The 22,790-nt window shown below is 51.1% G+C and overlaps 7 protein-coding genes across 7 annotated transcripts; 6 read left to right on the plus strand and 1 right to left on the minus strand.

The window, feature by feature from the left end:
* Positions 1 to 194: 194 nt before the first annotated feature.
* On the plus strand, positions 195 to 2,643 carry N7473_010739 (GH92 family glycosyl hydrolase; the record flags this gene model as incomplete). The annotated part of the gene is made up of 2 exons (XM_057156678.1): positions 195 to 1,975; positions 2,028 to 2,643. The coding sequence occupies 2 exons, from the start codon at positions 195 to 197 to the stop codon at positions 2,641 to 2,643; spliced, it is 2,397 nt and encodes a 798-aa protein (XP_057005333.1).
* A 443-nt stretch (positions 2,644 to 3,086) lies between these two features.
* Positions 3,087 to 4,421, plus strand: N7473_010740 (flavin-linked sulfhydryl oxidase ERV2). Its single transcript, XM_057156679.1, has 4 exons — positions 3,087 to 3,475; positions 3,568 to 3,696; positions 3,800 to 4,114; positions 4,209 to 4,421. The coding sequence occupies exons 1-4, from the start codon at positions 3,255 to 3,257 to the stop codon at positions 4,222 to 4,224; spliced, it is 681 nt and encodes a 226-aa protein (XP_057005334.1). The 5' UTR covers positions 3,087 to 3,254; the 3' UTR covers positions 4,225 to 4,421.
* Positions 4,422 to 5,524: 1,103 nt separating this feature from the next.
* N7473_010741 (LYAR-type C2HC zinc finger protein) lies at positions 5,525 to 7,962 on the plus strand (the record flags this gene model as incomplete). Its single annotated transcript, XM_057156680.1, has 3 exons — positions 5,525 to 6,083; positions 6,188 to 6,310; positions 6,475 to 7,962. Exons 1-3 carry the CDS (start codon positions 6,063 to 6,065, stop codon positions 7,960 to 7,962), a joined length of 1,632 nt encoding a protein of 543 aa, XP_057005335.1. The 5' UTR covers positions 5,525 to 6,062.
* A 1,084-nt stretch (positions 7,963 to 9,046) lies between these two features.
* On the plus strand, positions 9,047 to 12,508 carry N7473_010742 (putative NF-X1 finger transcription factor; the record flags this gene model as incomplete). The annotated part of the gene is made up of 1 exon (XM_057156681.1): positions 9,047 to 12,508. The coding sequence occupies one exon, from the start codon at positions 9,047 to 9,049 to the stop codon at positions 12,506 to 12,508; it is 3,462 nt and encodes a 1,153-aa protein (XP_057005336.1).
* A 1,656-nt stretch (positions 12,509 to 14,164) lies between these two features.
* N7473_010743 (alpha/beta hydrolase) lies at positions 14,165 to 15,939 on the minus strand. Its single transcript, XM_057156682.1, has 4 exons — positions 15,655 to 15,939; positions 15,084 to 15,596; positions 14,892 to 15,017; positions 14,165 to 14,840 (listed from the first exon to the last, which is right to left on the minus strand). Exons 1-4 carry the CDS (start codon positions 15,792 to 15,794, stop codon positions 14,687 to 14,689), a joined length of 933 nt encoding a protein of 310 aa, XP_057005337.1. The 5' UTR covers positions 15,795 to 15,939; the 3' UTR covers positions 14,165 to 14,686.
* A 96-nt stretch (positions 15,940 to 16,035) lies between these two features.
* On the plus strand, positions 16,036 to 17,304 carry pre3 (proteasome core particle subunit beta 1). The gene is made up of 5 exons (XM_057156683.1): positions 16,036 to 16,195; positions 16,256 to 16,301; positions 16,373 to 16,387; positions 16,444 to 16,719; positions 16,791 to 17,304. The coding sequence occupies exons 1-5, from the start codon at positions 16,156 to 16,158 to the stop codon at positions 17,113 to 17,115; spliced, it is 702 nt and encodes a 233-aa protein (XP_057005338.1). The 5' UTR covers positions 16,036 to 16,155; the 3' UTR covers positions 17,116 to 17,304.
* Positions 17,305 to 19,382: 2,078 nt separating this feature from the next.
* On the plus strand, positions 19,383 to 20,976 carry N7473_010745 (putative cyclin-dependent protein kinase complex component; the record flags this gene model as incomplete). Its single annotated transcript, XM_057156684.1, has 3 exons — positions 19,383 to 20,087; positions 20,138 to 20,620; positions 20,695 to 20,976. The coding sequence occupies 3 exons, from the start codon at positions 19,383 to 19,385 to the stop codon at positions 20,974 to 20,976; spliced, it is 1,470 nt and encodes a 489-aa protein (XP_057005339.1).
* Positions 20,977 to 22,790: the final 1,814 nt, after the last annotated feature.

Below are 22,790 nucleotides of genomic sequence, written 5' to 3' on the forward strand. Positions count from 1 at the left end.
GCATTCTTGCCTTTTGCCGACCACACCTTCCTTCCAGGCTTTCCCAAGGTCCTAGCGGTAGGTGCCACTGCTCATCTGCAGTGTAATACTGGAGTATTATCATTTCCCCGCCCTCGCCATTTTCTTCGACCAATTTGATTCAAGTTCCAACGCCTCTCCCTCACATGGTGCAAAGTTAATCGCCGCATTCCACAATGCCGGCCCTAAAAACAAACATCATCACTCTATTCACCATCACTCTCCTCCTTCTTCTACACTTCACCACCGCCACAAAAGATGACCTGCACTACGTGAACCCGCTCATCGGCTCCACAGCCGGCGGCAACGTCTTCGCCGGAGCAAGTCTACCCTACGGCCTGGCCAAACCCGTCGCCGACGTCGACGGTCAAAACACAGGCGGTTTCTCAACGGATGGCAGCAATGTCACGGGTTTCTCGCACATGCACGATAGCGGCACGGGGGGGAATCCGTCAATGGGCCAGTTCCCTTTATTCCCGCAATATTGTCCCGATAATGTCGTGGATAATTGCAAGTTTGGGAAGTCCGCTCGCGCAACGCATTACGTGAATGAATCTGTGACGGCCAGGCCAGGGTATTTCGCTTTGGAATTGGTGAATGGGATTAAAGCTGAGATGACGGCTGCGAGGAGGACGGCTGTTTATCGATTCACTTTTCCCGAGACTCGTGCTGATGATGGGAGTGTGCTTGATCCGTTGATTTTGATTGATTTGACCGATCTATGGGATAGTCGGCAGAATGCTAGTATCAGTGTTGATCCTGATACGGGGCGTGTGATGGGAAATGGGACTTTTTTGCCGAGTTTCGGAGCTGGATCGTATCGGGCTTATTTCTGTGCGGATTTTGCTGGGGCTCAGGTGAGGGATGGTGGGATTTGGGTGAATGATCGTGCGGGATCGGAGGTGAAGGAGGTTTTTATCACGAGGGGGTTTAATAACTTTTATCTTCAGGCGGGTGGGTATGTTAGTTTTGTGAGGCCTGGGGATGGAGTTGTTACGGTTAGAGTTGGGGTGAGTTATGTTAGTTCTGAACAGGCTTGTTCCAATGCGGAGGACGAGGTGTCGGATCCGGTGAAGGACTTTGAGAGTCTTGAGGAAGCGGCAAAGATTGCTTGGAGTGAGAAGCTCAGTCCTATCAAGGTGATCTCTGGTGGTGTCAGTGATGGGTTGCTGAGGTCCTTCTGGAGCGGCATCTATCGGACTATGCTTTCGCCTCAGGATATGACCGGGGAGAACCCTCTGTGGAAGAGCGATGAGCCTTACTTCGACTCGTTCTATTGTCTCTGGGATGAGTTCAGAGCTCAACTTCCACTGTTGACCATCATCGATCCCCAGACGCAGTCTAAGATGGTCCGCAGTTTGCTTGACACATTCAAGCATGAAGGCTGGCTACCCGATTGCCGCATGTCCCTCTGCAAGGGCTGGACACAAGGCGGATCAAATGCAGACGTGGTTCTCACAGACGCCTACGTCAAAAACCTGACTGGAATCGACTGGGAGCTGGCATACAAGGCCATGGTCAACGATGCCGAGAACGAGCCCTTGGAATGGTCATACGAAGGACGCGGTGGTCTGCAAAGCTGGAAAAAGCTAAACTACATCCCGTACCTGGACTTTGACTACCTGGGCTTTGGAACCAACTCACGCAGTATATCCAGAACCGTGGAGTATGCGTATAATGACTATGGTCTTGCGGTTGTGGGCAAGGGACTTGGCAAGAAGGAGTATACCAAGTATCTGTCTCGAGCGGGTAACTGGAAGAACCTGTTCAAAGCTGATCAGAAGTCATTCTTGGAGAATGGAACTGATACGGGCTTTACGGGCTTTTTCCAACCTAAGTATCTTAATGGTACCTGGGGGTTCCAAGATCCGATTGCCTGCAGTGCGCTGGCATCGTGGTGCTCATTGACATCCAATCCGTCGGAGACTTTCGAGTCCAGTATTTGGGAGTATCTTTTGTGAGTTCCCCTTCTAGAAAGTCAGTCGACAGTTCATGGCTAATAACTACAGCTTCGTCCCCCACGACATGGCAAGTCTAATTAAGCTCCTCGGCGGCCCAGACTCCTTCGTAAAACGACTAGACTACTTCCACACATCCGGCCTCGCCGACATCAGTAACGAGCCCGTCTTCCTAACAGTATACGACTACCACTACGCCGGCCGACCTGCTCTCTCCACATCTCGAGTCCACAGCTACATCCCGCGGACATTCAACGCATCCAACAACGGTCTACCGGGTAACGACGACTCCGGCGCAATGGGCTCATTCCTCGCCTGGAGCATGATGGGCCTCTTCCCCAATCCAGGCCAGAACGTCTACCTAATCACGGCTCCATTCTTCGAAGCCGTCGAAATCACTCATCCAGAGACCAATCACACCGCTACGATCCGAAATGTAAACTTTGATCCCACCTATCGGAGCGTCTATATCCAGAGCGCTACGCTCGATGGAAAACCGTATACAAAGAATTGGATTGGTCATGAGTTTTTCACACGAGGGATGACGCTCGAGTTGATGCTTGGGGACCGGGAGAGTGATTGGGGTACGAGGGAGGAGGATTTGCCGCCGAGTCTGAGCGATGCTTTGGTCCAGGATGAGATGCAGATGCAGATGTTGGATGCATGAGTGCAGCGTGGAAGGAGATTTTAGTTTACTGTAGGCTCGTGCAATTAGATGCATATTGTCCAATGAAAGCTGGTTAATTCTAGCGGTCTGTCGAACATTTTGAACGTGCATGTTAATGCCCCTCGGACCCTCCGCAATGCCTATGCTTGCCACGGAGGAAATCCGAATCGTGGTGGGTCTGGCGATATCGTGGTATCGATGTCATGGCTAGACGTTAGATTCGGGGATTAACAAAGAAACAAGCACGCCATATCACCAACATACGAACTGCCATGTGGCACTAGCATTCCTAATTGGTATCTGAATAAGACTTAACTCGGTCAAACCCATGGAAAGGAAAAAAACCCGAACCCAAAACGTCAATGAACAGAGCGACCATGACTAAGCTCCCTTTATGCAGCTGCAGCCTGGTCCGGCCACCATACGACAAGTAGATTTGCCCCCTTCACAAAGCTTCATCTCCCTTCAACACTAATTCCTCGCTCCATTCCTACATTCCAGGGAAAATCTTGCCCGCATCTTCTAGCCCGGACAGACCCTGTTTGCCCTTTCATCACAGGTGCCCCTCGACTCCAAATATTGGCGAAAAACCCCCTCGCCCCTCCGCCGACATGGCCAACCGGCAAATGACACGGCGCATCGCCATCAGCGCCGTGATCGCGATATGCCTGGTTTTCTTCCTCTTCATCAATCCACAGGGCCCACCTAGCCCTGCCGTCCGAGCCCCCGGGCATATCGCCCACGGTGCAGCGCCGGGATCCGGAATCACGATTCAGGAGGATACACTGAAAGGGGCGGTCGTGATGCCGAAGTTGGGCAATGCCACAGCAAAGTAAGGATGCCATGATGAGTTTGAGCTCATTCAAGCTTGATTGTTGAATCTTGAAAGCCATATGCTAATCATGATTGTCTACTATCTTGCAGAGCGGAGCTAGGCCGTGCAACATGGAAATACTTCCATACTGTCATGGCGCGATTTCCCGAGAAGCCTACCGAAGACCAGCAGGAAGCGCTGCGATCATACATCTTCTTATTTGCGCGACTTTATCCTTGGTACGGCATACGATCCCGCCCTTTCCCTCCTCCTCCAGAATTCACCGGTGTCTTCCGAGACTTCCTCCCGGCGCAACGTACAATGAAGCTAACAATAAAACAGCGGCGAATGCGCCGAACATTTCCAACAACACTTGAACAAGTACCCGCCGCAGGTATCATCGCGCAAATCCGCGGCCGGATGGGCTTGCTTCATTCACAACGAGGTCAATGCGATGTTGGAGAAACCGGAATTCGACTGCACGAATTTAGGCGCATTTTATGATTGTGGCTGTGCTGAAGACGAAAAGGCGGAGAAAAAGGATGGCGAGGAGGAGGATAAGAGTATCGAGGGACATTCGGCGGTTAGCCGGGGTGATGGGAAGCAGGATTCTGCTGATCTGCATGATCACCTGGCTGTGGAGATTTCGAAAGAAGAGTGAGTTGACCCGTCTCGGATGCTGCGCTTGTTTTTTCTTTCGTTTTGATAGGTGTGTGTGTGTGAATTGTCTGACTGACATCTGGCTATTTAGGACCACTCGCGGTTGATGGCTTTGAAGGCTTCTCTGGGTCCTTGCGATCTAAATCGCTGTTTTCGTTGCACTCGTACGGCGTTTTCCTTTTCTATTTTCCTCCTAGAACATCCGCTGGAGCTGGTCTCCATTTCTATGTACAGTACTTCTTTTGATAGATTTCTATATACCCAATGCGCAAATGCGTACGTCCGCTGCAGACCAGCCCGAGCCCGAGCCCGAGCGGCGGGAGCTATCCCTGTACCGCATCAGCTATCAAGCATCTTTTGTTGCAGTCTGCTCTTACCAGCTTCCAAAGAGGTACTCGTCCTGGCAGGGATTAGAGTTGTCGATCATCGAGTCTCCCACGGGGGCATGACCCTCCAACCTCGCGCAATCCAGGATCGCGCTCTATCCGGTGATCCCAGGCCATAGTTGTGTTGCGCATGACCCGGCCAGTAGTGCAAGTTTCTTTCTTGTCTCCTCATCGCACATTTATTGCGAGACATTGAAGGGCTATCTTGATGGCTGTTGATACTACCTTGCTACACTCCCATCAACTCTGCCGTCATACATTAGCCGGCGCCATCCCGCAGGAATATAGTGTCCTGATCGTCCTTCCGAGACTAGCGGCGGCGTGATGGTTGTATGTCGCATCCTCGTGATACAGTAGAAACCCACACTAGTGTGAATGCGCTAGTCCATGACGACACCTTGAAAAAGAGAATCAACCTACCTATGAACTATGAATGCGCATAATGTGGAATAATTCCAGAATACGTAGTAAGTGTTATAGCTGGTATAGATTAGAATCAGCATCAGCATAGCTAAGATTATACGATATCTTCGTAACCAGGATCTGGGGTCTGGTCTGGGCTTTTGTGTTTATCGATTTGAGTTTGGCCAAAAATAAAGCGGGGGGCCAGTATGTATGGGCTAAGAGCTTCAGCTGATAACAAATGAAAGAAGGAGGAAGAGTCTCCTGACAGACTTGGGGGGGGCCAGTCAGCATGTGCGCGGCACAGATCACGATCGTCCGCGGGGATCGTCCTAGAGGGGAGGGGAGAGGAGGGGAGGGAGAGAGAGGGGAGGGGCAATAGATACATAGGGTACAAGTGAGATACTTCAAGGATGCCTATAGCGTTCGTTATAGAAAGCCAAGTAAATTAAAGACTTGAGAGTGTATATCGAGTACTTTGTGATGTATCGTAGTCCTAGTTGCGCGCGTTCAGGCGCGACTATGAAACAGAACTGAAAGCACCAAGTACCAGTCAGGGGCTGCTTGCTTATTATTCTAATTCCTGTGTTTCGTATTCTTCTCTTTTTCTTCGATTTCAGCCCTTTCCAGTCCCCTTTGCAATTCTTCTCTCTCTCCACTGCTTCTGCATACTTTACTGTCTGATTCTATACGAAAAGCACGGAGACTGGACATCCACTCCGACTCCACCACAATAACCCTTCCTAATCCAGATTAGCGCTTACTAGATCCAGTCTAGCGTCTCCTCACGCGCCTTTCCTAATTTTCGACGCGCAAAAAAGAAAAAAAAAGGTGAAAGTGACTTGAGTTTGACGTTGGAAACTCGGCGCAGACCGCAATTCAACACAGTCTTATCTACGACAGTCCTACTCCTGTAGCAAAGGACTAACTCCGCAAGGGATAACTTTGTTGTGGTTTCCCGCAAATCCTTCCACCTTCAGACTTTCTTCCCGCGCATTCTGACTGTCCACCCCACGCCATAACCTTTTCCTTCTGCTGGTCGCAATTGTCGCGCTTTTGGGTTGTTATTTTGCGTGTCGCATAGACTCGTTTCTTCGAATTTGAACCTGCGTCGCTGCATCGGCCTTTTTCCGACGGTGTGATTATCAGCCGTCAAGATGGTGTCCTTCCAGTGTGAGGTAAGTCAGAAAGAAATCTCCTTCGCTGTCGGCGCTATGAGCCGCGGACTGGGGATTGCTTGTCAGTATGAGTAAAGATCATTGCTAACATCAATCTGTGATAGGCATGCGGTGATATTTTCACCAAGAAAAAACTCGATCCCCATCGGAACCAGTGCCGAGGCGCGTCGTTCACTTGCATCGATTGTATGGTCCATTTCCAGGGAACTCAGTATAGGGCACACACGGTACGTTTTGGTAGTTGATGGCTGGGTTTGCGCATACTGTTGGCGGTATACGGGCAATTGGCGCAGAGTCTCCTAGAAGTGGATGGCAGACTGGAGCAATTGTCTCGCGCTAGCTCAATCGTTCGTCTTTAAGCAGGGCGCTAACAGGTGATTCTTCCTTATAGTCTTGCATGAGCGAGGCGCAAAAATACCAAGGCGCCTTGTATAAAGAGAAGCCTACCAAGGGCCAAAAGAAGGGCCAGAACGGCCAGAATACCCCCAACCAGAAGGGCAAGGGCAACGCCAATGCCAACAAACAACCCCGGGTCGAGGATGGTTCCGATGGAGACAATTTCAAGGCCAATGCCCCGCCCCCAGCGCCGACGCCCCCTCCTGCGGGCGAAGGCAAGGCCACCTCTGAGGCGCTGGCCAAGACTGACAAGCCTATCAATGTATTTGACTACCTGGTCACCGAGGACACCCCCAATGCGTCCAAGGTCACTCTGGCCCCCAAGAACGGCCCCAAGGAACAGATGAGCATGGTTGCGCACGCCAAATCCGTCTTCGAGCCTAGCGATGCTCTCGCCAAGCTGGACACCAAGACCGACGACGAGGGCCACTACGATGTCGCGTATGAAGAGAATGGCTTCTCCTACGGCGCGGACCCCATCCCACCACCCATGTACGCCAACGATGTACCCAACGTCTCTACGGAATTCGTCACACCCGCACCAAAGAAGACCAAGAAGGAGCGCCGCAAGGAAGAAAAGCGCTCCAGCGCCAGCGCCAGCGCCAGCGAGAAGAAGCGCAAGCGCGGCCAGGAGAACCCCTTCAGCCCGCAACCCGACCTGGACACTCCCATGCTAGACGCCCCATCCAGCGTGATCAACAACGCCGGGACCCCCGTCCTCGCGCACTCCGGTCTTACCGGCGGTCTAAACCGCATGATGCGCTCCCCATCCCCCGAGGACTCCCCCGACCTCCACCGCCAATCCTACCACGACGCCTCATCCCCCATCAAGCGCACCCGCCGCAACGGCAAAGAGTCCAAGGAAAGCCATTCCAACGGTGACACCGGCCTGGGCATCTCCATCAAAAACCGCGCCGAGCGCCTCGTCACCTCCATGTTCGGCGGCTCCGTCGTCTCAACCAGCAGCGCCGGCAACGACTCCAACTCCCGCGCCCTCGTCCGCACCCGCCGCGGCTCATCCTCCAGCGCAGACGGCGCGCTGGAAATCCGTAAGAAAAAGTCTCACCGCAGCCGCCACGCATCGGATTCACACACGGAACGCAAAGCCAAGCGCAAGAGCAGCAATCCCACAGACGGTGATAGACCCAGTCGGCGGCAGAAGCAGAGCGATGAACGTCGCCGTTCGGATTCACGCTCGCCGCACCGCGAGCGCCAGGTTACGGTGTATCGGGCTTCGAAACCGCCTGCGCGCACGAATGATGAGTTCTCGCGGGAGATGGCAGAGATGTTTTTGGATATCGTGGCTGAGAGGGATAGTGCGAGAGGGTGTTCGGTGAATAAGGCGTTGAAGAGGTTTCATCGCGAGTTTGAGGATGAGGGGGATATGGGGAGTCGGGAGGTTAGGGCAGAGAATGAGAAGGATCTTTGGAGGGCTTTGAGGTTGAGGCGGAATGAGAGGGGGGAGATTGTTGTTTTCGTTTGATAACCTGAGGGTTGTTGGGATCGTTCGTCATGTTTGATCTATGTGTGTGTGCTGTATACTCAGGCTCGCCCTTTGGTCTGGGGCTTGCATAGCGCGATTGACTGCTCAGTTTCTGGCGGACGCATTTTGCATCTTGTTTATAATACTTGGATGACAGATTGACATTAATGTGTATGATTTGCTGGTTCGCACTATGACAGTCGGAGTACTCTGCGGAGCTTTTCTTGTACTTTGATAGGCCGAGGCTAAAGATATCTTGCTGCTGAGCCTCGAACTCTGGACTCTTACAGGGCAAATTGAACAGTACTCATTCGTAGGGAATTCTCGAGGAAGTAAGAGAGCCAGCGGGCAGTATTAACGATGGAGAAGGGCCTAGCAGGTCTATCACAGCGTCACCATCTGGCATAAAATCGTATTGAAATGAATGGCCCGTTCCCGGAACAGGTTGATATGGACAGTCTAGCCTTATATAGCCCATGACTGGTTATGACACGGTTGGAAACGTCAATTTGTGATTGCTAGCATCAAATATTGAGGGTTCAGTATCACGACGGTCCAATCTTGAGGTACACTATAGTTGGGGCTGGGCGAGTGGATCGGTGGATCAGCGCCCATGAGTCATTTGGTAGACGAACTGACTCACTCAGTACGGGCCTGCAACGGTAAGCCTGAGCTGAGCCAGAGCCTTCATATTACTTTGACTGTGGTTTTCTTGAATCTGATTGGCGGATACAGTCTAGAACGCCACATTCCACCGCCCCAATCTCCGCCCGATACTGCCCCGTCTGTGAGGTTTTTATCAGCAAGCTCCCAGGTATCTCTGCAGTCTCAAATACACTTTCGCCCTCAGGGCTCTTTTTTTCTTGGATCTTACTATCTCTTTACATTCCCCCTCATAGCTCCCTGCGTTTTGTCCCTTCGATTCGGACTTCCGAGCGTGCAATCCTCACCTTTATCTACGTCACTCTCCGAGTCTGATCGCCAAAACACCATTTCGCGAATCTCCGAAATCCATTCGACACACGATTCCAGCGCTTGGATGAGCATAGCAGCAGCGGGTCGTCTTGAATCAGTACTCCCGGCTATGCAAGGCCCAGACGCAGCTCCTGCTGCCCCAGCTGCCCCTCGTTCAAGGCACAGACGCCGTGGGAGAGGCCCCGCCACTCGGGATGGCCAACAACAAAACGGACCGACACAGCCTTTGAATAGCCAAGCCACGGCCCCCGTACAGCAACAGCAAGCTAATAGTGCTGCTGATCCCGGTCAGCAGAGCACCCAGCAAGAGCAATCTCGGCAGCGGAGGCCAAACAAAGAAGGGCGGGGATCGGGAGCCCGGAGAGGACGTAGCAATGGAGCTCGACGAGGCGGGCAAGGACAGAACCCCGAGCAAGTCGATCAAATATCACAGCCCCAGTCTCGGGGTATGAGGGCTCGAGGTTTTGCAGCTCGTTTGACAAGGCCAGATCAAGAGTCGGTCGACCAGAGCCAGGAACATGCAGCCGAAGGCGATGCTGATGCTAGCCTCCGGGCCGATGCGCCTGATTTCGTACCTGGAATGCCAGCATCGAGCATTCAGACTCCTCCTACCACATCTGCAAAGGGTAAGGCCAAAGCAAGGCCAAAGCCCCCGCCAAAGCCGCCCAAGGTCACAACGAAATCCATTGCCGACGATATCGCCACCCGCATTCACGAAGACATTGCCCATAATCTGTATGAATGTCCCATCTGCACTAGTGAGCTAGGTCGGCGATCGAAGGTCTGGGCTTGTGAACTGTGCTGGACGGTCTTCCACTTGAGCTGTATCAAGAAGTGGTCCACAAATGAGGGCGCTGCTGCTGCCCAAAATCGCCAGGCACAAGATGGTGAAACATCTTCGGCTCCCAAGGCCTGGCGTTGTCCCGGTTGCAATCTCTCTCACGAAATATTCCCATCGACCTACTCCTGTTGGTGTGAGAAGGAGGTGGACCCGAGACCATTGCCTGGCCTGCCTCCGCACTCCTGCGGACAGACATGCTCACGGCCTCGGAAAGGCTGCCCCCATCCATGTGATGCCACCTGCCATGCCGGCCCATGTGCGCCATGTACTGCAATGGGCCCGACACAGGACTGCTTCTGTGGTCGCAATTCCTCAACTAAGCGGTGTCAAGATACCGACTATGAGCGTGGATGGAGCTGTGGCGAGATCTGCGGAGACCTTTTGCCCTGTGGCGAACATTTCTGCCCTCTTCCCTGTCACGAGGGATTATGTGGTGCTTGCGAAGTGAAGATCGAGGGCCGTTGCTACTGTGGTAAGGTGGAGACCGAAATGCTTTGCAGTTCGAAGGATGAAGAGATGGATAGCACAATGGTTCGCGATGATGGATCAGAAGAGGAGTGGACGGGCTGCTTCAGTTGTAATGATATCTGCGACCGTCCCTTCGACTGTGGCCTCCACTCTTGCAAAAAGCCATGCCATCCGCAGGACTCGCGCCCTGCTCACTGCCCCAAGTCGCCAGACATCGTCACCCGTTGCCCTTGTGGTAAGACCAAAATGAGTGATATTCCCGGCTTCACTCCTCGCACCTCCTGCGAGGATCCCATCCCGAATTGTATGGAGCCATGTGGGAAGATGCTTGCTTGTGGCCATTCTTGCGACCAGATTTGTCATACTGGCCCCTGCGGAACATGCATGCGTCGTGTCCCTATTTCGTGCCAGTGCGGACGTAACAGCGCCATGAGTATCTGTCACCAAGGAAATATCAACCCGCCCCAGTGCTTCCGCCAATGCAAAACTACTCTGCACTGTGGTCGTCACGCTTGTACGGAACGATGCTGCCCAGGAGAACAAAAGGCCATTGAAAGACAAGCTCTCCGCCGAAAGCTCAAGTCTCATCTCCGCCCTACCGATGAAGATATCGAGGCAGAGCACATTTGCACCCGGATCTGTGGTCGATTGCTGAAATGCGGAAGACATACATGCCCGGAGCTCTGCCACAAGGGCGCTTGCAATACCTGTCGAGAAGCGATCTTTGAAGAGGTCTCTTGTAATTGCGGACGATCTATTTTATATCCGCCGCAGCCATGTGGCACAAAGCCGCCTGCATGCTCATTCCCCTGTGGACGGCCCAAGACGTGTGGACATCCGCAAACTGCGCATAACTGCCACACGGATGAGGAAAATTGTCCCAAGTGTCCGTTCCTGACTGAGAAGGAATGTCTGTGTGGCAAGCGGGTGATGAAAAATGTACCTTGCTGGCTAACAGATGCCCGCTGTGGTCAAGTTTGTGGCGCACTTCTGAAGTGTGGTTCTCATTACTGTAAAAAGGATTGCCATCGACCAGGTGAATGCGAAGACGCGGATAGGCCTTGTCAGCAGGCATGTGGAAAGACCAAGACGTTGTGTGGTCATCCTTGCGCCGAGCAGTGCCATGCTCCATACTCGTGTCCAGAGAAGACGCCTTGCTCGTCCACGCTTACAGTAACATGTAGCTGTGGACGACTACGACAGGAGAGACGTTGTGGCGCCGCCAAGGCTGTTACTTCCAAGGGCCAGCTTCAACAGCCAGAGCGCTTGCCATCGCTTACTCCATTGACCTGCGACGATGAGTGCTCCCGTCTAGAGCGGAACCGTTCTCTAGCATCTGCACTTGGCGTCGACATCGACAAGACGACCACTGTGCAAGCTTTCACCGCGTCTAACCTCCCCTACTCAACCGAGACACTCGATCAGTACATCAAACTAGCCTCCACAGTTCCCCTCTCGACTCTCCAAACCTACGAGTCGAGTCTGCACTCTCTGGCAACCGATACCACGAATCGTTCATTCCGCTTCCAACCTGCAAAGTCAACTCTCCGCGCCTACGCCCACTCTCTCGCAACAGATTGGGGCTTCGTGACTGAAAGCCATGACCCCGAACCACACCGTCACGTCTTCGTCCTCAAGCCCTTAGCCTGGACATCCCCAGTATTTGGCATGGGCAGCGGCACATCCATCGGCATTGGCGGCGTGAGCGTACGCGAATGCGTCAAGCTCCGCGAGCGCGAACGCACCAAAGAACGCGATGCTCAACGCGCAGCTGCACTTGAAGCCAAAGCCGCTCGCGACGCTGCGAAATCGCAAACAGGTGCCGATGGCTGGGCTCAAGTTGCTTCTCGGGGCAAGAAGTCTGGGGCAGATAGTAGCACGGCGAGCACCCGGAGCACTACACCTGTCCAGAATTTGTTCCAGAGCCGGTCTATTTATTCTGCTCTTGCGGGTGGTAAAATGCCTGATATGTCAAGTCAGTCATCTAAGAAGGAGCGCCTGGTTCTTCGTTCGGGTGTTGGTGCGAGCAAGGCGCTGCGTACTCAATCCTCAGCTGAGGTTGTTGATAGCTGGGAGGAAGCCGAGGAGAAAGAAGAGCAGGCCGAGCAGGCAGAACAGGAGCAAGGCAAGACTTCCGTTGAGGTTGAGGCACAGCCAGAGACTGCGGAGGCTGCTGTTCAGGCAGTTGATCAGCCTGCGGAAACCGAGATGATCAACAATCCAGCCCCCGATATTGCTGATGGTGATTCCGAACATGTTTGATTTGCATACCTACTCACGACTCATGATTATGAGAAGAGAAAAGTGTCGTTTCTGTTTCTTGTTTCTATGATACCCCCCGGGTGAAGTTAGCATTGAGGACCCCGGGGACTACATGAACTTTGCGGTATCCACTTACTTGCATGTGGGGACAGCGTTATTATTCAATTGTTTTTTTGGAGCCTCAATAAATTCGAAGATAAAAATAAACGTTCTTGAAACTAGAAATAGGGACCTGTGAAATCGACGCCTTATATGGCTCCCTCTGCATTTAAACCTAGGTCTCCCTCCTTCAGCTAGCCCGGTCGAGCGTCCGTTATAGATAATCCACTTATACTACCTATTCTACCTCTATCACGGCAGCCTTCCATCCATATTAGATTCCCTACCTAATTGATAGGCATCATTCTACTAGGTAGCCTTTACCTTTACGGCCTAGACAACAACCTCTCCACACAAGCCAAGAAGACTACAACCTGCTCTGCGACGGGACCTGACAATTCAAATCATCGTCTATTTATTGGTTTAACGTTTCTGCGTAGGATACTCAATATCGAGCTCGATAGCTCCGGAGGCAGTCCGCAGAAACCAGTCCTGGAGATCTCCCAAGAAAAAATCCACCCAACGAAAAAGGGAATTCTCTTCATTATCCCGTCACCTGCTTCAAAAGCTCGAAGTACTCATCAGCAAACTCGCAGCGGAAGCGGCGGGCTAGTACCAGTTTATTGATATCTTTACATACAGACTGGTACATCCAGTATCGAATATCCCTTGATGTTTTCACCCATCTAGATACTTCCGGCGAGGTCTTTGGTGGACGCTTAACATAAGCGTCGATGAGACGGTGTAGATTCTGTGGGCGGAGCGTTTGAATGACATCCTCTAGCCATGTATCAAAGTCGTCGAATTCTTCGAGTGGGTCTACAGCCTTCAGTTGGTACTCCTGCGGAGCACCTGTGATTTAGGTGATTTCTCCTCCATCTGTAGGGGTATCTGCATTGAAATCACTGTAATCCTCGCTCACAGCGGGTAGATTGGCGAATGAAGAGGCGTATTCTAGTGTAGGCATGACGATGGTGGAGTTGAGATAGTGATACGAATCGACATCGAAATCGATTGGGAGCATAAACTGGCGGTCGTATTCTACGCCGCCACGGGCAGAAAGCAGAAGAGAAAAGCAAATTGAATTTGACTGTCTCAGGGGAAATAAGGGAACAAAATTTATTGAAGCCTTTATAGGCTGAAGGAGGCAAACAGCAATCGCTGGTCCTGGAGATATCCGCAGGGAAGAATCCCCGGAGAGGGAGGAGGGGATCTCCGCCAGAAGGTATTGGTTACATCCTACTCTGAACGTTGTGAACGAGCACTCCGTTCGTCAGAGGTTGATAGATTTCTCTCTTGACTGACCTGGTATGCCTCAAATACAAGCTGGGCCTTCAAATTCCAATTGAAACTCACCCTCCACATTCTGGCAATATTCTCATCAATGAGAGAATCATAATGCTGTAGATTGCAGCCCAGTTTTTCAGCTTCAAGTGTGGTCCATAGCCAGATCTGTTGGGAGGAATTTTAGGAAGACTAGCTTCTCGGGATTGATATTAACGTTCAGCTCCATGGATCATGTAGCGCTACGACGAGCTTAAAGAGGAGTAAATGTGGTTGAAATATGCTATTGGTTGAACATTGCAATGGTAATAGTCAAAATGATACATGCATAATAGAGGGAAACTCAACTTCCGTCCCTATCTGAAATGCAAAGAATACAGAACCCGAGAAAAGCATATCCTTCCCACGCATAGAAATAGCTTGAGCAGTGATAAAAAACAAGTGGATTAAAAACAAAGTGCCAACACCGTATGTCACAAAAAGGTTCATCGCTTGTATTCCATGGATGATGACGCCGGTAGAGATCCCCGTGCTGTGGGGATAAGATAGACTGGGAGTAGGTAGGGATAATGACTCGAAGATGATTGGTGGCTTGGTCGAGTTGGATATGTATGTAACAAGCAGCGGGGGCTCAAGTCGGTCAGGACCGACTGGATGAGTGACGGTAGAGAATATCTGTCGTCGATTGCAATAGTGTGGGTATCATTGATGTAGTTGAAGGATAAGAGGCTGGACGGGGACTGGAGACCAATGTAGTTGACCGCGGAGGATCGCTCAAAAGGTTCGGCTCGCTGTCTACTTGCTCAAAACCTCCTCCGTAACGAAGGAGTGAATATGTTCAAAGTAGCCGGGTTCGGCCACGGAGTCATTGTGGCCTCCATTTGGTAGTGTGCGCCAGATCTTGGTTTCTGACTTGCACACGGCGAATAGTTGGGTCATATTAGATGGACTGGGAAGGAATTAGCCTTGTAATATTTTTCAAGTCCGGGGTAGTACATACGGCACGAGCTCATCTTTCAATCCACTAAGAAAGAGGACCGGCACCTTGGAGATCTTTGGTAGCACGTCCTCGCTTATCCAGTACTGATGGCACAAACGAGCCAAATACCGTGCTGGCGGGAAGATACTGCCATCGCATTAGCAACGTCTTTCAATTCAATGCTGACCACGAGTGAAACCCATGAAAACCCACCTAGGGATGAGTTTGCGAATACTCAAGAAAGTATTCTCCAAAATCAGACCCCCAATATCACCCTGATCTTGATTGGTCGCAACAAGATTGATAGAAACCGCACCACCCAGACTCTGCCCGTAAACAACAATCTTGTCATCCCTTGTCTCGGCCCGCTGTCGCAGATAGTCGAGTCCAGTCTGCGCATCGATCTTCAAGCCAGCCTCGTCAGGCATACCCGTAGACATGCCATACCCGCGATATTCAAGCAACAGCACATTACAGTGTAGTGTATCTTGCATCGCCTTGGCGATCGGCACTCGGTGCCCGATATTTCCTGCGTTGCCGTGGAACATTATCACTGTTAGATTGCGCCGATAACGACTCTTGGGCGGGCGCAGGAAAAACGCATGCAGCGTTTCGCCATCGGGAGTTGGGATTTGCAGATCTTCAAAGTCGGTTATGCCGAATTGTCGGGGACTGGGGACGTTCGTGCGCGCATCGACGGGGACGTTGCGGGGGTATATCAATTCACTAGGCTGGTATGTTAGTCTCAAGGGTGGGTCTAATGGATGTTGATGGATGAGCGTACTTCTGCTTAAAGTATAGGAGGCCACTTGCGACCACTGCCAGGCCGGATGATGCTAGAACGGGTAGTCGGAGGAACTGTACGGCGCTGTTGGTCATGTTGCCTATGCTCCACGATGAGGGCGGCGGAGGGGAGTCGGACATGATGATGTGTTGTTGTCGCCGAAATCGAGCGGGAGGAAGTGTGGCGGCAGGGCAAGAATGAGTCAACCGTGCGGATGTTCTTCTAGTGATTCTGACTTGGATTGATCAAATGGATAGGCAGGTTCCCCAGAGGAGATGTTTCAGGAGATCTCGCGGGGGCTGGCGATAAACCCAATCCGCCCTATCAGCCAGCCGCCGGGCCCTCACCGCCCGAGCTGGACGCGTTGAGCTTCTGCCTTCCGTACAGCTTCGTGAGCACATCCCTCCATCTCTACTCATCTACTTTCCCTCTCTCGATCCTACCTCTGTTTCTGAGCTTTTTCATTTTGCCTCTTCCATTTCATTGATACTAGACAACAACATGGTCAGCCAACACGGTGTGCAGGGAGTGCTGGGTGAAGGTGAGTCCGAGCTATTCGTCATCCGTCGCCGCAGAGAGGGAGCTAACATCCATCGACCAGATGGCATCCACGTCGATATGCAGCACCTGAAGAGTGGAGAAGTAAAGTAAGTGTTTGGATAGACATGTTGTTTGTCTTTGTGGTTTTGGTCCAGCTGCTAACTTTCAACTCTCCTAGCCTGGGAACCTCGATGTGAGTATGCCGGAGCTCGTTATTCCCTCGACGAACACCATCTAACTGAACCATAGCATGGCCATCAACTTCAAGGACGGTGTCATCCTCGGTGCCGATAGCCGAACCACAACCGGAGCCTACATTGCCAACCGAGTCACCGACAAATTGACACAAGTGCACGACACCATCTGGTGCTGCCGTTCGGGCTCAGCAGCGGATACCCAGGCCGTGGCCGACATCGTTTCATACCACCTCAACATGTACGGCGTGGTCAACAACGAGGCACCCAGCACACAGGTGGCAGCCTCGCTCTTCCAAGAGCTGTGCTATGAGAACAAGGACTCTCTCAGGTTTGTTCTATCCTGCATTCTGCCTCTGGGTATCTCCCGCAAGGAAAATATAACTGACTAGGAACTTCCAGTGCGGGCATCATCATTGCCGGATACGACCCTCGCCACGGTGGTCAGGTATACTCGATTCCGCTGGGCGGATCCCTCCACAAACAGTCGTTCGCCATCGGCGGTTCAGGATCGACCTACATCTACGGTTATACCGATGCGAACTGGAAAGAGAACATGACAGAGGCCGAGGGTATCGACTTTGTGCGCAATTCCCTGCAGGAGGCTATCAAGTGGGATGGCAGCTCGGGTGGTGTCATCCGTATGGTGGTGCTGACCAAAAAGGGTGCGGTGCGGCACTTGTACCTGCCGGACACCAACTACACCGGGCCTGGCGTGACGAATTAAATCTCTCATGTACTAATAGCATGTGTTTTCTTTCTTTTGGGGATAGTTCTCTTTCCGAATGGAAGAAAATGGGAATGAAATGTCCTTTTTACGATCATATCAGTAACCTCAACCTCGGCCTCGGCCTCGGAAGTTGGTTTTTAGGAGTAGTGTGGCTTTTTTTGTCTTTCGTGTTGGTACCTCTTTTGTATTTCTTGGAAGGAGGGCTGAGTCTGTGATATGCGTGAGCTGTGAGCGCTAGTCCTCGTACCTTGACATGGGGGATCCGGAGGATTGGGTAGCTATAATGGTCCTACTCCGTATTGCCGGAGAATGGAGCGATGGGCTGGGAATGTAGAATGAAAGGATGATCCGGTTGAATGGAGCATGGCAAATGGCGAATGGAAAAAGGAACAAAGTGTATCAGAAAAAGACATTGTACAAGGAAGAAGCAGGAAACAGCCGAGGAAGAGGCGGACAGAGACCCAGGTTACTGGAATGGGATGCTGTATACCCTGGTCGATTACATCATGGCAAGGAAAAGGGCCAGGGTATATTGCCAGTTATGTTCTATATGCCCTGCAGGGTAATGATAATGATAATAATCAAGTGCAGCTGGCAGTGGCTAATTGGTCAGAGTAACGTAGAATGGAATGAAGGAAGTATATGAAATAAACGTATAGGTAGGTATGAGTGTTTTTCAAAGTATAGGATGGTACCCCATTACAAGTGGCCGAGCATTGGTACTTATGGAAATGCTGTACTCCAGAGTCTAGTATACATACGAGTATACTCGGTCTATGTCTTGGACAATCATATCAGTAAAATATACTAGCTAGAGACATCATGATATATGTATACAAGGTGTGGTCTTCTGGCGGATCGATCTACTCGGGTATTTATCTACGTTTACAAGGTTTAGTAGGTGCATGTTGAATTCACTTCCCATTTCTTACTTTATTCTATAATAATCTCTCAACCCTGAGATTCCCATATAAATCAACTAAAGAATAAGACTAATAAATACTCCACTCCCTCATCCTCCCTGCGGAATCGCCCGCTGGCGTCCGCTGGAATCATCGGCGGCGGCGTCACCACGCGGGTGCAGATCGGCCTGTCATTCGCCCGATATCCTCTTACGAACAGATGATCCCATAAGGAGACTAACTCAACGCAGAAAGTAAGAAAAAGACTCGTTCAAAAAGCTTCCCACACCGTCTTTCGTGGCTGGTTTCCGATAAGACTGGGTTAATCTGGTTTTGGGGACTGGGTTGCTTTTTGTTGAAGAGGATAGTATATCAACTAACAGGCTGGATTGTAGATTTAATTAAATAGAAGTACTGTACGGAGTAGTTATGGTATATATTAGGAATTTAAACTTATCATAAATGCCATAATAGTTGATTATCCTCTGTCCCAACCATGGATTCATCGAATGTTCAGTATTCGAACTGACTCCTCGTTGCGAGCCTCTCTCTCTCTGTCTCTTTACTCCGGATATCCCTGTCTCATCACAGCCCATATTTCTTGGTATTGGTCCATTTTCCTTTTTATTCTTTCTGATTTTATTTTTAATACGATTCAAATTATAGACTGTAGAAGTCCATTCTATCCAAAAAGACCCTTTGCGACCGGTTGAAATTAGAATCCTTCTCTGTTCCCCCTTTTGCCCTGGCAAGTTTGGAGTAGAACCTGTCCATTTGCTCATAATCCCATCTCCACTGTCCACTGACCTCACCGTGGAACCAACTCTCTCTCTCTTCTCTCTCTCCCTGTTGGCCTCTCGTTTCGACCTCCTGGCCCTCACTCTCGCTTCTGATTCCCTCATCTTTGGCCATTAACCAAGATAACAATGGCCCCGATCGCTGGATGCTAAACTCCACCTTCGTCTCCTCATCTCCCCAACATTTCGTTCTAACGTGAATCTCGCGTTCTGGCCCGCGAACCACCACCCATTTGGCCCAGACCCAGGGCCCATCGTCATCGAATGTAAAGCCAAACAACCTTTTCCCCTCTCTGTCTCTCGAGCCCTTTTCGTCCGACCTTATCTCTCTTCTTCTTCTCTTCTTCCTTGCTTTCTTTTCTTCCTTCTTCTTCTCTCCCGTCCTCGTTGTCTCGTCTGGACTCCCTCCAATGCCTCCTCCTCCCTTGCTGACCTGCGGCGCAATATAGTAGAACGACAGCACCTGCATCACCCCCAACTCTCAACCAGCGCCGCCAAGTGGCTTGATATGGGCTCCGTTCTTCTCAACCACGTGCCGTCGAATCAGATCGACCGCCATTACACGATGCTGGGAGGTGCGATGAACGCGGACTCGGTCTACTCACGCAAGACCCCGTCGGTCCAGTCAGACAGCCACTCGCACTCCAGATCGAGATCCTCCTCCGTCAACAGTACCCCCACCTCGACCACCGCCCCGCCAGCCTCTGGTTCGGGCTCGACTCGGCTTCCCGCCCATGCAAACGAGATCCTCCCCGCCTACATCAATTCCCAAACTCCTTCACTCCCCTCCTCGAGAACCACTCCCTCCGACACCCCCTCCCACTATCCCCCGCCATCGATGACCTCACACTCCCACTATGGCATTCCGCCCGACCACCCGTCCCACTCCAACTCACACACTCCCCAGTACTCTCATCACCCGCAGATGGGCCACCATATCGCAACGGCCGATTCCATGACTTCCGCTCCAAACCCTTACCCTCAAGCCTCCCCGGACTCGCCACGCTTACAACCGACCTTTCGATCTATGCAATCACTAGGAGGCTCTGAAGCAAACTCACCCAGTCGCATCCGGGTCCGCAGCTTGTCTCACATTCAGAGTCTGGCCAGTGAAGAATTCCTGCACCAGCCGCATCGATCTCGCATCCCCGGCCATGGATCCCAACCCCGGCAGTTTGAGATCAGCTCGATGCCCGTCACGGACATCATTGAGATGGTTGCGGGTCTCCTCACCAAGATCACGACTACCAACGATATGCACCACGAGCATGTTCATCGCCACATCCCCCTCCGGACGGAACCAACAATCTCAGCCCACAGGCTACCAGTGTGCTTGCTTTCCACGGTAAGAACGTGCCAAGCATCACCATCCTGAGCTATCTCACTCGCATCCACAAATACTGTCCCACCACCTACGAGGTGTTCCTCAGCTTGCTGGTCTATTTCGACCGCATGACCGAGCTGGTCAACCGAGACCAACTGGGCCATGTACATCATCGGTATACCTCCACTCCCGGTGATCTATCTAGCTCAACATCTACCGAGTCACTTGCGGCACATCCACAGCGTCAGGAGCAGGATTCTTCGATGGTGACGCCACCGTCTTCAACCCGCATGACGGGCCAGGACCCGAGTCCCAACTCTACCATCTCACCGGCCCTCTACCCCCAGGGTGAAGACGATAACCTCTCCCATTTCTTCGTCGTCGATAGCTTTAACATCCACCGACTGGTCATCGCGGGCGTGACCTGTGCGAGTAAATTCTTCTCTGATGTGTTTTACACCAATTCTCGATATGCAAAGGTATAGCCCTCCCCCACTTACCCGCAGACTTTCGCCAGACTGGACAAATCCGCTCACCGCACTGGTACGCACAGGTTGGAGGCCTCCCTCTGGTAGAACTGAATCATCTCGAGCTTCAGTTCCTCATGCTCAATGACTTCCGACTCGCCATTCCAGTGGAAGAATTAGAGTCCTATGGGACCATGCTGGTCGAGTTCTACGCACGTGAGATTGTCGCCCAACAGCAACAGAAACAACAATCTATACCCCAACCCATCAATCCTGCTTCAGACTCCGCCGCCGATGCCATGTATATGCGGTCCCGCGACAAGCGCCGGGATCAACCGGACTTCGGTCAGACTCCGACTCCACCTTGATCCCTGCTGCATACCCGCCTAGCATAGGGCTGCTGTTGATTCATTCACCGAATGCCGGCATACCTCTTTCATCTCACCCATAGCCCATCCTCCCCATAACTAGCATCTTCTTTTCTTTTCGATATCGTAAACGCTGAGCGTTTTCACCACCACCCCCCACCATTTCGGAAACCCCTTTATGACTCCCCTCCGACGCCGTATCCTCTCTCTCTCATCCCGACTCTTCGAAGATGCGATTTGCGTCGCGCATTTACACGTCACGACCTGCATAGATTTGGTTTTGTCGGCGCGTGTTCGCGCTGATTGGGTTTTTCATCCACGGCTCTTTTCGTTTTTTCTTTTTTCTTGTTCTTTTCCTCACTCCTGTTGGTGGGGTTTCAACTTCTCTGCTATTCCCTTGTCTGCAAGATTTCATACATTACATATCTATGGGCTACTTCGTTAGGTCGGGTTCGTTTCATCGTATGTCACAAGCTTGTGGCTTGTTTTCTGTGTTGTTTTTCTCTCTACATCCTGCTGCCGTTGTTTTCTGTCTTGCGATCGACATGGGTCGGTGTTGAGGGCGCTTTTGTGTTTAGGGTTCTTTTCTTTCATTGTGTTGGCACTACAGGTGCATTTGCGTTGATTTTCTTTTTGTCTTTCTTCTCTCTTGTTTCTAGCGGTGCTGGTGGGATTGGTTTTTTTAGGTAGGACTATTCGTCTGATCCATATATTACTCTTTCCATCCGGATGGTTTATCTTTCGGGTTGAGGTTTTGTAGAGAGGTGTGTAGATGTTAGGAATTGATGGTGTTTGGGTTGTAGGTACTGGTGGTCACGAGATCATGATGAGTAGGTGTAGGAGGTTGTTCATTAAGGGAGGTAAAGTATGAGATGTGTATCCGATGAACTTCTTTGTACCTGACTTGGAAGTAGAAATTACCAAGCTCTATGGGATCAGAAGTGGGATATACTGTGACATGAAGTTCATGGTCACATTCCACGCTGCCACCCGCGAGTCTGTATTAGAGTGCAGGAGAATGTGTGACCATAAAGACCGCTGGACTCGAAGCAGTAGGACCAAGAACATTCAGTAGATTCAGAAGATCTTGAAAGACAATTCAGAAAGTTTCTCGATCCCGTTAAGCGCGATTTAGCTCGGTGGTTAACCAAGTTTGCTCCATGCCAAGTCCCTGAGATGTGACAAGATAGTTCGTTGCAGTGGATGCGGTAGAGGCCGTCCGCATAAGGTATGTTTTATATCAGCATTATTTTGATAGAAAAGGGACTTGTATGAGTGTATACCTCGAAAGTGAACATTGGTAGGTTCAGGTTTCCTTTTGACTTGAAGCTAGCGTACCACTTCCATGCACTGTGGTTTTAGAGGGTGTGCGTTAGATTTTTGACTTAAGTGGTCGCTTCGGGTTCGGCTTACGTTTTCTGCGACTCGACCCATATTGATTGCTTTGAGGATTGTTTTGGAGTGGTGGCTGCTATGAATTCGAGGGTGTAGTAGGCTCACGATGGGGGATGGGAAGGAAGGTGTGCGTGTAATTTACTGGTTACTATGATAATGGTGATAAACAAAGAAAGTGGTTTTTTGTGGGCTAAAGGTGGTGAAATTTTGGTAATACTGAAACAGTGGGTAATCTGACGGGTCGAACGGTTTCCTTTGATTGAGATGCCCGCCCGTGTGTCTACATACGTTTCGATAATGTTGTAGATACTTTGAGTCTCTGGAATAAGAAACTTTTATTTATCAATTGCAAGTATTAGCTCCTGTAAATGTTCTCAATTGAGGTGTCTGGAAACATTGCACTAGTCACCATCGAATTG

The sequence above is a fragment of the Penicillium subrubescens genome (assembly GCF_028828155.1).
Source record: "Penicillium subrubescens strain IBT 31985 chromosome Unknown utg000007l_segment0_segment0, whole genome shotgun sequence".
Lineage (NCBI taxonomy): Eukaryota > Fungi > Ascomycota > Eurotiomycetes > Eurotiales > Aspergillaceae > Penicillium > Penicillium subrubescens.

What these genes read in the sequence shown, in the direction of transcription:
- N7473_010743 (XM_057156682.1), bottom strand. Translation starts at nt 15,794, where the DNA reads ATGTCCGACTCCCCTCCGCCGCCCTCATCGTGGAGCATAGGCAACATG. An exon ending in CTCCTATACTTTAAGCAGAA is followed by an intron (nt 15,597 to 15,654) that starts GTACGCTCATCC and finishes ATACCAGCCTAG; the next exon opens with TGAATTGATATACCCCCGCA. An exon ending in TTGAAAGATGAGCTCGTGCC is followed by an intron (nt 14,841 to 14,891) that starts GTATGTACTACC and finishes ATTCCTTCCCAG; the next exon opens with TCCATCTAATATGACCCAAC.
- N7473_010740 (XM_057156679.1), top strand. Translation starts at nt 3,255, where the DNA reads ATGGCCAACCGGCAAATGACACGGCGCATCGCCATCAGCGCCGTGATC. An exon ending in TTGGGCAATGCCACAGCAAA is followed by an intron (nt 3,476 to 3,567) that starts GTAAGGATGCCA and finishes ACTATCTTGCAG; the next exon opens with AGCGGAGCTAGGCCGTGCAA. An exon ending in TTTGCGCGACTTTATCCTTG is followed by an intron (nt 3,697 to 3,799) that starts GTACGGCATACG and finishes ACAATAAAACAG; the next exon opens with CGGCGAATGCGCCGAACATT.
- pre3 (XM_057156683.1), top strand. Translation starts at nt 16,156, where the DNA reads ATGGTCAGCCAACACGGTGTGCAGGGAGTGCTGGGTGAAG. An exon ending in GCAGGGAGTGCTGGGTGAAG is followed by an intron (nt 16,196 to 16,255) that starts GTGAGTCCGAGC and finishes TCCATCGACCAG; the next exon opens with ATGGCATCCACGTCGATATG. An exon ending in GAGAACAAGGACTCTCTCAG is followed by an intron (nt 16,720 to 16,790) that starts GTTTGTTCTATC and finishes AGGAACTTCCAG; the next exon opens with TGCGGGCATCATCATTGCCG.